Source organism: Polypterus senegalus, chromosome 7 (genome assembly GCF_016835505.1).
Source record: "Polypterus senegalus isolate Bchr_013 chromosome 7, ASM1683550v1, whole genome shotgun sequence".
In the NCBI taxonomy this organism is placed as follows: Eukaryota; Metazoa; Chordata; class Cladistia; order Polypteriformes; family Polypteridae; genus Polypterus; species Polypterus senegalus.
In genome coordinates, this window is record NC_053160.1 from 143,786,283 (window position 1) to 143,799,525 (window position 13,243).

At 37.4% G+C, this 13,243-nt stretch overlaps 1 protein-coding gene across 7 annotated transcripts in view; it reads right to left on the reverse strand.

Moving 5' to 3' along the window:
• The window catches only part of mctp1a (multiple C2 domains, transmembrane 1a), a 934,223-nt gene that overhangs the window by 506,234 nt on the left and 414,746 nt on the right, over positions 1-13,243 (reverse strand). For all 7 annotated transcript variants that reach the window (XM_039759357.1, XM_039759356.1, XM_039759355.1 and 4 more), the window contains exon 4: positions 10,531-10,610. In XM_039759357.1, the coding sequence (XP_039615291.1) occupies positions 10,531-10,610 (80 nt within the window). The remainder of the gene's footprint in view (positions 1-10,530; positions 10,611-13,243) is intronic.

The window sequence follows — 13,243 nt, forward strand, 5'->3', positions numbered from 1 at the left end:
GGTCATGCTGTAGATAATGACTGGTTTCTTGGTTGGTAGATAGATAGATAGATAGATAGATACTTTATTAATCCCAAGGGGAAATTCACATAATCCAGCAGCAGTATACTGATACAAAAAACAATATTAAATTAAAGAGTAATAAAAATGCAGGTAAAAACAGACAATAACTTTGAATAATGTTAGCGTTTACCCCCCCGGGTGGAATTGAAGAGTCGCATAGTGTGGGGGAGGAACAATCTCCTCAGTCTGTCAGGGGAGAAGGACAGTGACAGCAGTCTGTCGCTGAAGCTGCTCTTCTGCCTGGAGATGACACTGTTCAGTGGATGCAGTAGATTCTCGATGATTGACAGGAGCCTGCTCCACACTCGTCGCTCTGCCACAGATGTCAAACTGTCAAGCTCCGTGCCTACAATAGAGCTTGCCTTCCTCACAAGTTTGTCCAGGTGTGAGGCGTCCTTCTTCTTTATGCTGCCTCCCTAGCACACCACAGCATAGAAGAGGTCACTCGCCAAAACCGTCTGGTAGAACATCAGCAGCCTTATTGCAGATGTTGAAGGATGCCAACCTTCTAAGGAAGTATAGTCAGCTCTGACCTTTCTTACACAGAGCATCAGTATTGGCAGTCCAGTCCAACTTATCATCCAGCTGCACTCCCAGTTATTTATAGGTTTGTACCCTCTGCACACAGTCTCCTCTGATGATCATGGGGTCCATGAGTGGCCTGGGCCTCCTAAAATCCACCACCAGTTCCTTGGTCTTGCTGGTGTTCAGGTGTAAGTGGTCGCACCATTTAATAAAGTCCTTGATTAGGTTCCTATACTCCTCTTCCTGCCCACTCCTGATGCAGCCCACAATAATCTTGTCAGCGAACTTTTGCATGTGGCAGGACTCCGAATCATATTGGAAGTCTGATGTATATAGGCTGAACAGGACTGGTGAAAGTACAGTCCCCTGCGGCGCTCCTGTGTTGCTGACCACAATGTTAGACCTGCAGTTCCCGAGACGCACATACTGAGTAAGTAAGTAAGCCTAATTAATAGAATTGCAATTAACTTTAATACATTTGACAACTTCTGTAATCGTTCTTTCAGGAAATAGTAAGAACACCACAAGAGAGAAGGTGAAATTAAAGGTACTAATGTGCACAGTCGGTGATAGAATTGACAATTGATTCATTTAGTGGTAGATGGCAGTGTTTGGACATGTTGTGCAAATCCTAGAAAAGTTTACTGCATTGTGATGTCAGTACTGCAGAACAGAGCACAGAAATATGGACCATTTCTACCACCTGAGATAGGCCAAGATGAACACATTGATGACCCAGGCCCTGTCCCTCAGGACATCAGCACAATGGCAACAAAGACATATGGATGTTGTACTTGTCACAGTTATTTTATTTTCTACAAGTTCAACAAGGATGTTCTTAATACCTTGTAGTTATGCACATAAAGCTTGTGTCAATTCACACAGTGTGCTGATGGTGGTCTGGGCACTGAATGATGGCACATTGCTATTGCTCTCTCCATTCAGCTCCTGTCACATTGTTCCCACTCTTGTTTTTTTCTATTATTTGTGACTCCTGTGGAGAGACCAGCAAAAAGGATGTCTTTGCTGTTCTCTAGTTCAGGCAGTAATAACTCAGGTTCACATTTCCTGAAGTTTTGTTTTCTGTGTTCTCCTGTGGTTGTATTAAAGAGGTTACAAAGAAAAATAGCCAAATGTATATGTTGACTACAGGGTGGTCCAGATCTAATTATGCAATTTTCATTACGCTATAATTTATTAAGTTTATTACTCCGAGCCTATTTCCAATTCAATGGAGGACAAGTGGGACATTACATGGAAAATCTGTGAATTAATTCAATGTAAGTCCATTTTCAATTATTAAAAGATATTTTGAAGAATTCTTTTGTCTTTTATTGTTTTCCTGCATTGCATTAAAAGTTGCATAATTAGATCTGGACCACCTTATAGATCTTTAATATTTAAAAAAGATATTTTTACACCAAGTATGGTTACTGACAAGCATTGACTGGGAGTGCCTTACAGCTCATACACAAGTGCAGTTTTAAGTTGATTTGAGATTTATAAAGAAACTTCATGTGGTATGTGTACCGTTTTATAAATTCGATTTTTGTATGCGTACACTATTTTTTCCTTTTGAGCAGAAGCAAAATATTAGTATGGAATTTATGGAAGGTTTAATACACTACTATAAAGCTATGAATAAGACTTATTATGCCATTCCAATGACTGAACAGACAATACTAGTTTTTTTCTGATTCACTGAAATGTCAATTCAGCTGCAGCATCAGGTTGATTCCAAGATGGTGTGGAAGTAAAATCCTGGGACTTGTTCAGCGAGGTATGTATTGGAAAACAGGATTCCAATATATACAATAACATCTCAGGTCAATTACCGTGGATTATGAAAGAGCCAAAAAGAGTATTTTGCAAGAGAAAATAAAAATTAAAATATAACAAAACTGTCTCATACACACTTAATTCAATTTAGGGTTATGGGGCCAGAGCTTCTCACCTCTGCCTGTTCAACTGCTACATCTCTTTAATCATTTGCATTACTAAGCAATAAGGTACTTCTACTAGACAAGCCTGCCACGCAGTAGATGGTCCAGATCACGCCTCCCTTCCACACCACACCACACCTTATGGATACCTTCAAACACTATAACCATCACAAGGTGTATCCATTAATTTAGTCACACTCACTTGTAACCTAAGATGTGCCATAACTGATCTTGTGGATGTGAGAGGAAACAACAACAACATTTATTTATTGGATATAGCACATTTTCGTACAGCAATGTAGCCCAAAGTGCTTTACAAGATGACAAAAAGAAAGTTAGAAGAAGATAAAACAGTTTTAAAGAATAAATTACAACATAGCAAGATAATGCAGTCAGTGTTGCATAGTGGTTAAGGCTTTGGACTTTAAACCCAGTGATTATGGGTTCAGATCCCGCTACTGACATTATGTGACCCTGAGCAAGTCACTTGACCTGCCCTGTGCTCCAATTGGAAAACCAAAAGCAATATAAATTGTTGTAAGTCAACTTGGATAAAGGAGTCAGCCAAATAAGTAAATGTAATGTTGCTGTGAATGTGTACGGATTGTGAAACCAAGAGCATTCAGAAAAAAAACATTAACATGAAAACTCCACAAAAGACAATAATGTGGTTACATTTGACATCAATATCATCATATCTACAGTAACTACTAAATGTGTTGTTTTCTCCTTAAATTCTATACTTTGGCCTAAATTAGGGTTGCCAGAGGTCCCTTATATACGGAACATGTCCCATATTTGAAAATTTTGTCCCCTGTCCTGTACTGACCTTTCAGGGACACCTAAATGTCCCGTATTTTGTTCATTTTCAAATTTTGTAATAAAAATATATTTGTACTACCTTCTTATGGTACTTAGTTGTAACTTTATAAGTAATTATACTTTCTTTTCTCAGATTCTCTTGATGAACATAACCCAAATATAATGAGGAAACAGTTTGCTGTCTGTTTGAAACTTGTTCAATTGATTTGGTTGGCGGAGGACAGCGACACTCTTACCGTTTTGTTCTCCAGCAGTGCTGCTATGCAGTTCTGAATCAGCATTGAGACATACAGTGTGTTGTTACTACTTGTCACGGACCACTTTTTTCTAACTTAAAAACTAATCCATCCAGCCCAAGATGCCAAAACGTAAGTGTAAATTTCATGATGAATATTACAGTGAATGGACATTTATCAAATAAGGCAGAAGCTGTTTTAAAGCAAACTGTGGTGTATATAATTGCACTTTCAGTAAATAATTTTCAAATGATTTTACTTTTGTTTTCCTCATAACCCATTAAAAATCCTTGCTTAATGAGACTTATGTCTCTACTTTTAAATAATCTATTGGTCTGGGGGTTTAGGAGGCATGTATAAATTTATATATATAGTAATATAGAGAGAGATTTATAAGTGTCCCATATTTCAAATTTTCTAATCTGGGAACCTTAGCCTAAATATTAATAAAACAAACAGGCATTAAATATACTGTATATCAATGACTTTCTAAAGAAATACAAATTTCCTAACAATTCCTAAAAATGGTCACCAGGTGGCAGCATTAGTCTATAATAAGTGTGTATGGCAGACTAATTCGTCTATTTTCCTGCAGCTGTGTACTAGAAATAGCAGCTCAGTAAAGAATGGATGAATTAAAGAAGAGGATAATAAAAAAAAACTTTCAATTCAAAACATGCCATTTAAATAATTTGCTGTCTTTTGAGTTCCATTTTCATTCTGTTATATAGCAGTTTAAAATAAAAGAAAATTGCTTTGACATCTAACAGTAACTTCTGGCACAGGTTAAGGTGTCTTAAAATGCAATTATGGCATTGTATCTAAAGTATTATTCTCAAATCATAATGATGTATATTTAAAATATATCTGAAAACACCCTTTTCAAAATCAATTATAAGATACGCAGGAAATAATTTTGTATGTGGCACTTTGGCTCACATGCTTGTGCTGCTGCCTCATACATACGTCCACCATCCAGGGTTTGCATTGCTTTTATAGTCACTCTTTGTGTTAGTGCATTCTTCCTGTGTCTGCAAGGGTTTTTCTCCAAGTGTTCTGCTTTGCCTTGTGCATCCTGATGATATGCATACAGTATCAGGTTTATTTGACAGTGGGTGTCCACAATGGGCTTGCATCTGTCCCATGGTTAGTTCCTGCCTTATGCCCAGTTGTGCTGAGACACTATTAAGTACAGCAGCTTCAGTAAAGGCACAAATGGACAAGTGAGTGTGGGCAATGTGTAAAAATGTCTTATGAAAGTCTGGCCTTGAGATCAAGTTTGGGAAGTTTGGTCCCTGCCTTATTCTTAATACTGGCCCTGATTATTCAAAGTCAAAGTCAAAGTGAACTTTACCGTCATCTCAACCATATACAAGTACTGTATACAAATAGATGAAATTGTGAAGCTCAGGTTCCACAGTGTAACAACATGAAGTGCAAATAAAAATGAAAAATTAAATGTAAAATTAAAATTAAAACACAAACAAGACAAGACATTGTGTGAAGACAAGACAAAGAAGTAGCAGCAATATGACATGTAGTAAGCAATATGAGCATTGATTCAATGTATGGTATGGTACTCTGATTGTAATAAATGGTTTCAGAAAATGAGAAAGCAAGTGATTTTAAAAACACTAAAATTTTTGTTCCTCTATTTGTGAGCTGCACTATTATTACCTCATGCAAGAAGAATCACTGATTGCTTTTGTGAGATTTTATATCACAGCTTCTTTATTGATGAAGTCATTGAGTCCCTCACAGCAGCGACATTTACTCTGCTCAGTTTCCCAGGAAACATTAAAGCATCAGGAATTCATTAGTTTAAAACCACACTTAAGTTAGGGGGACAGGATCCTTATAGCAGTTACTGTACATGCTTGACAGGAAAATACCTAGCCTAGATTTCCATCTGTCAGCACCTCTGTTCAGATAGGCTATTAGCACATGAAATGCATTCATTTAAGGCACACATTTAAAAATCTGTAAAAAATAAATAAATAAATAAATAAATGTGTATAATGTAAAGAAAATGAAGGCATCACCCTAACTCTCCTCTCAGTCCAGTGGTATTGTTTGGCAGCTGATAACTAACACTATGGTGAAGTAAGCATCCAGTTTGAAAGGTAACCTGTTTTCAAATTAATATTTGCTCCATTGTTGAGGAAAAATGCCAATTTGATGTGTGTGGTTCCTTGTTCTCTCCCTCTTTCTTTTTTTCTATTCTCCTGAGTAGACATATAATGTCTGTAAGATGTGACTGGACAAAAGTATGTCAGCTGCTCTTCTTAAAGTGACGTCCACAAGGTATTACAACTAAGCTTAGTTTTGACCCAATTATTACACTGTAACTGCAGCGTGTCTATTCTTCTGTCCATTTCTCTATCCATTTTAACAGGAATGTGTAAAAAGCATACTTTTGAAATTAAATTATTTAAAGACATGTCATATATTTTCACTTATCCCTCACAACTCTGACCCATATGTACTCTGATTGCACAAAATTATCAATAAATTTGATCCCACCAAAACATTAAAAGAATTCAAAGTTCAGTCTCATTAAGGCAACAGTCAATCTCCGTTTCTAATTCTTATTTTGTCAAACATGTAGAGTTACATATAGATGCTATGTCATCTAAAGATGGCATACTACAGGCACATAACATATTCCACACAAACATACGTGTAATCACCAGAGTTGAATTGCAGGGAAACATTAAAGTGAGGCTGTGACGATGCGGGTTCACTCCATGCTCCCATCTCGCTTCCGGGAGCCCTGAACCAGACACCGCCGGTAATGTCACCGATGAGCTTGGCAGTGAGGCACATCAAATGGAGCAAGGGGATTGTTCAAAAATGCCAAGTGCATTCATTAAAACAACAATCAAAATCAATGTTCAAATAAATAGTGCAGTGATTTAAAAATCCTCAAAAAAATAATCCAATAAAAGGTGAAAGGTGGAGGTAAAAAAAAACAGAAAAATCCTTTAAAATGATGAGGTTCAAGCAATGCCTAAAGCAGTCCAATAAAACACAAAAGCCCGGTGTCTTCTTTTACCTGGCGGCTCCCCTGCTTCTCCCATCTGGGCCCCGCAACAGGAGAGTCGCCATACCTGCAGCTGATCTTCTCCTACACAACTGATCTGGTGGATTTCCGATCCCTGGCCCCGGTTCAGCTCACCTAGACCGAGATTTGGGCTCCCAGAGACCAGGACGCTCACACTGGGGCTTCTCTTCCCAATCTCTGACTCCCGCTGCCTGCCTTCGCTGTGGGAAGCCAACCTTCTCCCGGTCACTCCTGCTCAGGTGCCGGCCAAACACCTCACTGCGCTTGTTTGCTCTCCTTCTTTCTCTCTACCGGCTTTCTTCCTCCTGCTTCCTGCCTTCTTTTCTGCAACCTCCGTCTTTCTTTTTCTTTTTCACTTTGATTTTCTCTCCTCTCACTAGCCGCCGCACGCTTCTATTTATGATGAGGACGTGGCAGCTGTGGCAATCAAGAGCTCCCGGGAACAATTACAGATGTGGACAGTTTCTCACCTGTGCACTTAGGCAAGAAACGCCCACATCAAATCACCCCAGGAACCACTTCAGCCACACAAAACCATGCTCCCTCGCCAAGCCACGAGTGTGGCGATTATTTATTTAAAACTGCCCTTTTTGACGTGAGCTGTGGACCCGCTATACCACAGAGGCACAATTGGACATCTCAATGTGGTGCCAAATTGTTATCAAGAGAATATACCAAGAAAGAGAACAGAGAGTATGAATGGAAAATAAATTACGGAATAAAATTGTTTGGACAAATGGGAAACATTTTAGTAGGTTAACCAATGAAGTTTCTCAAATCAGGATATTATTCTCTCACCACCCTTCATATTCAACAAGGAGCCTTGCGGTTTCCCAAATATTGATCAACCTCTGAGGGTGCTTTTTTGACAATGGCAAAAAGCAGTCCACAAACTCCTTCAACATACAGCAAAACCTGAATCAATGATGGTGAAAATAGTTATATAGTACAATACATCATCTGGCAGGTGGTATTGCATGATTGTCTTCACCAGTTTAATATCCATTTTCTGGGTTTACCCAGGATAGCCAGTTGTCTCCCCAAATATTTTACTCCACTTTCCATGGTCCTGGGCAACCTATGAGGTGAGACTAATCTTTTTTGTATCATCTGGGATATGATTTTCATGTAATTTGGAAAGATGAGACTGGGACTAATATACTGATGTGTTGACATCACCATTCCATATTGAAGTGGAAGAAGTATTGAGTGTTAAGCGCTGTTCAGTATGAGAGTTAATTAAAATACATTTGTTCCTAAAATTGTAGTTTTATTGGTTGCCATTAAGGAGCAGTGCAGGAATTTTTATAGCTTTTCTCCCCATTATAAGCTTTTTTTCTCATTTTTTTTTTTGTCTGTATAGGAGTATTTCAAAAAGTTACTTGCATTCAAATCTGTAAAATCTGTATGGCAGAAAGAAGAGAAAGCAAGTGCAGAAGCCATTAAGCCAGTGCGTTGTAGTGACAAATAGTTAAGTGCAACTGATTCTTTATTGGACAGAAATTGTGGTATATGAAAAATTATTGGAGAGAGCAGTACATAGCACTATAAGAGCATAAGAGGGCATAAGAGTTCATTCCTAAGGAATAAAGCATGTATTCTAAGTATAGGGTTGGCAGTAGGCTTGAAAGTAAAGGAGTAAAAGAGAGGGGCTCTGCGGCATTTAAACAGTCATTCCAGAGAAGAGAGCAGAGCAGTGGTAGACACCGGCAAGTGAATAATTAAATAACCAGTAACACAGCAGGTAATGTTCAGTGAGTATGTTTTTTTAGCTAGAAGAAATTAGGGTGGAAAAAAGGGTGTACTGTACTTCATAAAAGGTCCTTAGTGCTCATCTTAGGGAAAGCTAGCACAAGTAACTGGGTGACAAGTGTAAGTGTTCATTTATGGGAAGGAGCACAAATGGTGTAGTCAGAGTCGCAGAGTTTGAAAGTAAGGAAGTAATAGGAGGGGCCCAGAGTTAGGAAAACAGACAGGGGGAGCAAGTATGGGAAAAGCAAAGTTTAGTAACTCCAAAGAAAGACAGTCAAGAGGGAAAGTATTGACTTAAGGGTGTTAAATAACAGCAGCAGTTCTTTAATCCAATATTAAGTTAAATATTGTAAATAATGAAAAAGAAGAAGGGCCGAGCAGTTAAATAATCCAAATGTATTATTTTTTAAATGAAGCCTGTACAAGGCAAGTCCTGTTTGATGTTCACCTTTATGAAGGGTGGCTTAGAAGTGCCAGGCCTCCATTTAATGAAATGTCTGCAGGAGATGCCAGCTAATCCAGCGCCATGAGTTCAGAGTCACAGGAGGAGGAAGTGTCATGGCTCAGATCATGGTCTAGGGTAGAAGGTTAAAGGTTTATGGGGCACTGGGACTCATTTTGGAACAGATGGAATCTGATTTGAATCCGAGGGGCACCAATCTTCTTGGAACGCATGTGAGATTAGTTAGTTCAGGACTGTTTAAACTAGAAAATGAGGGGCAGGAAGTTTAGGACAGGCCAGGTTTAGAACTGTAAATGAGTAAATGAATGGTAGTGGAGTAACAAATACGCATGTATGAAACTTAGAGGGATGTACCAAGTTAAATGTCAATTCAGTGTATAGTCACCAATTAAATTAGCCATCTCTTTCCAGGTTGCTCGAATAGTACTACGGTGTTGTACCATGTTAGCCATTATGAATGTAGTGGCTAACTAAAAAGATTACAATACGCATCTTTGCCTGAAGAAGGGGTCTGAGCTTGCATATTGTAATCTTTTTAGTTAGCCAATAAAAGGTGTCATTTTGCTTGACTTCTCCCTAAGTTGTTCAAGGAAAATCAGTTTATTGGGAGGAAGCAACATATGGGCATGAAGAGAACATGCAAAGCCAATACAGATAATGCTCAGGCTATGATTCAAATCCTTGACTCTCAGCAATAGCTCCTGTTTCTCCCTAATTTAAAAGGGGAGATAAAAAATTTTTTTTTTAAATTACTACTTTTTTTTCATAATATTTAAAAACTTTGTTTTTATTTATTTATTTATTTTTGTGGGTTTCATTAGAATTTGCTTTTACTAAAACTCCTTGAAAGATGTTGGTCCAATGTCCAACCAAGCAGGAGTCAAACTAAACAGATGAAGCATTATTGCAGAAAGTAATTTAGAGAATCACAATCAAGTGTGAAATTTCAGAAAATTAAATGCAGACTATCCTGAAGTGTCTGTTGGGCAGGGTGTCAATATATCATACAGCATGTCTATGCACACATACCCACTGCTGTGGTCAATTTAGAGTGTCCAGATAACCTAAAACAGACCTGTGTTTGGGATTTGAGTAAAAAACCAGAGTAACTGCAAGAAAACTCATGAAAATGTGTATAAAGATGTGACAAGTCTCAGGGTAACCTAGTAGGAGAAGAAACCAAGAACATCGAAGCTATGCTATCCACGGTGTCACCAAACATTTCTTTACCATACTCAGTTAGCATAATTTATTATACTGTACTAGATCATTATAAATGAAAATTGAAAGATTTGAATATAGAAACTTTACAAGCAATAATCAAGTAAAATCAAGTGAGTGAGTAAGTTTGTAAGTAAGCAAATTCCTACCAAGAATATACTTTATAAAGATAAAGAATGAGCGCTTTGAGTAGTGAGAAAACCGCTATATAAATGCAAAGAATTACTATTATTACTATTATTATTAAGAATGATTACTCAGAGTGCACCCATAAGTTTATAACTGAAAAAATGAAGGCTCTTCTAGACTATTATCCAGAATATTAAGGTTGGGCACATTGATGTACTTCTGAATACAGTGTAAATTCCAGTTGTCTCATTTTAACCAAAAAGAATTCTGAGTAACAAAAATGACAAAACAGAAAACATAAATGCATTTTACCTTTTCTGCTCCAAAGACTCAAGTCGCAGGTATGCTGATCCCATAAAATCATCTTGCAGTCCAAAGTCATAATCATAAACCTGTCACACCAAAGAAAAGGATTACTAGTAATATTCAAGAAATATGACCTGGATATATGCAATTCATTCATCCATTTTACAAAACCACTTTTTATGAAGAATGCTTCTAAGAATCATGTGCTGGAAGGCAGGGATCACACCCTGTCAGAAAGCAAGGATACATTTCTCACACAGCAAACTTGAGGCTCTGTAGAGATGTCAATTAAATCAAACCTTCATATCTTAGGGATGTAGAAAGAAGCTGGAGAAAGCATTCATGAGTACATTGAAAGAACATGTAACTTCATCAAAACATTAAGCCAGATACCCAGGTCAAAGGAGCTGTAATGCAGTGTTTAAGTGCTTCAGTAGCCAGTGCAATGCAATTACTTCCAAAAAAATAAATCAGTAAAAAGCAAAGCCAAAAATGAAACACCTGAAGGTTACGGAGCCTTAATGTCACTGCAAGAATGCGGTAGCTGAATGAACCTTATATAGTACCCAGAGGCTACTTAAAAATTAACTTAAAAAAACTAGGACGTGTTACCAAATCAAAGATCTTACCCCTCTACCATCAAAGATAATCCTACAGGATAATTAACACAAATAAAGATATACTATAATATCCTAGAAAATTCTGAAGAATCAAAGTATAAAAGGTGCAAAAAAACAACAAGACCCCCCACCCCAGGTCAGGACCTACCACAAACCACAAAAACATCTTTTAACGTCTTCTTTGATGCTCTCTATCAGATTGCAAAAATTAAATCTGACAATATCTCCTATATATTTCATACAGCTAGAAGAAAGTGACCAAGTTTAAACTTAAGGCATTTTAAACAGTACATCAGTATTCACTTTAATTCAGAAAACAGATAATAATAATTTAACCCATGCACATACAGTATTACATGTTGAGTAGCACAGAGAACAGATGTCCCCATCCATCTTTCTCAAAAGCTTTTTAATCATTCAGAGATAGCAAGGCCTTTGGGTACTGCATATGGATACATTACACTAAACAATAGTTAAAGATTAGATAACAGATGTCTACTTTTAGCAAACTGAAGTTTGATCTTGTGATATTACAGAAGGCAGCACCTTTGCTATTGTTTTTGTTAAAACTTTCACAAGATTGCTGGCATCATTGCTTAACAGAGATATTGGACTCAGGTTGTTCTTCTTTGGAAACACAGTAAGTGACATATAGCTAAGAGTTTTGGTAGAATGTTATTTTCACTAGTATTCTTAAACATAGCTTACACTAAAAGAGATCATTTAAGTTTTTTTGTTATTTATGCTGTAATTATGTAAGTAATTAATAAAATCTTAGATTTCAGAGCACCTCAGTGGTTTATCCAACACCTCTAAGTGGTGTGAATCAAGATACAGAGTTTCTGTTTTATCCCATATATCATCTGCATGAACATCTCTCTTATTACACTCTGATGGTTCAATATAGTTTTTAAGTAGCTCTTAAACATGGTGCTTTGTGTTCAGTAACTTTAGTTTCAGCTGCATTATTACTGTAATTTGTGCAGTTGTGTTCTAAACTTCCTTCATATACAGTATATGTTGAGCTATAAATTTATCAGCTTTCTCTCTATGTGTTCAAGAAAATTGTGTGGCCTAAGAATGTTGGTTTCTCTTTTGTTTTAAACAAGTGGTTACCAACCTGGGGTCAGCGGGCCCCTGGGGGTCCGCAGTGATATGTCAGGGGGTCTGCGGCAAAATGGGGAAAATAACAGTCATACAATTGTATTATTGAAAAAGTTGTACCTTGTATTTTAATATCATCATCACTCAATTAGTGTGCTTGCCAATTATGTCTATTATTAAACATGTTTTTCAAATGTTAGCTGAAGGCTATTGTAGACGTACACACATTACATTATGGAGTTAAAGAGGTTCACCACAAGCTAGGCATAGTGTGTCAAATGCTAAAACATATGTAACGATGGACCATTTTTTAAAAAGGAAACATTCTGAAGAAAACCCATCTTGTAGTTCTGCTTTAAATTTATTATATGAGTCATATTCTACAGCAAAATCTAAATCTAGGAAGTATAAAGCTCCATGCATCGAATTTTGATTGGTGCTGGCTAAGGAAAAAGACAGACCTGATTACGCTAAATGCATTCTTTGTCAGGAAATTCTGTCAAGCAAATGTCTAACTTGAAAAGACATCTAGAACAAAAGCATCCAGCTGATGTTAGGAAACATGTTGGCTTATGACGAGTGTTTTATCTCTGCACACAACTGCATAAATTTCTCTCAGTTTTCCAGCTGTTTTGACTACCATTCATGGGTTCTGAAGCTTGTGTATTTGGCCAACATATTTCAATTTTTAAATACCTTGAATCAGAGCATGCAGGGCTGTGATCACAGCATACTTAATTTGCCAGATAAAGTTTGTCTGTTTATACAAGAAATCGGACTTTGAGAGAAAAAGCTAAATGAAGGAAATACTACAATGAACCTGCTCCTTCACCTGGGGCCTCATGTATAAACAGTGCGTACGCCCAAAAATGTTGCGTAAGAACGTTTCCACGTTCAAATTGCAATGTATAAAACATAAACTTGGCGTAAAGCCACGCACATTTCCACGGTAACTCATACCCTGTCGTACGCAAGTTCTGCGCTCGGTTTTGCAG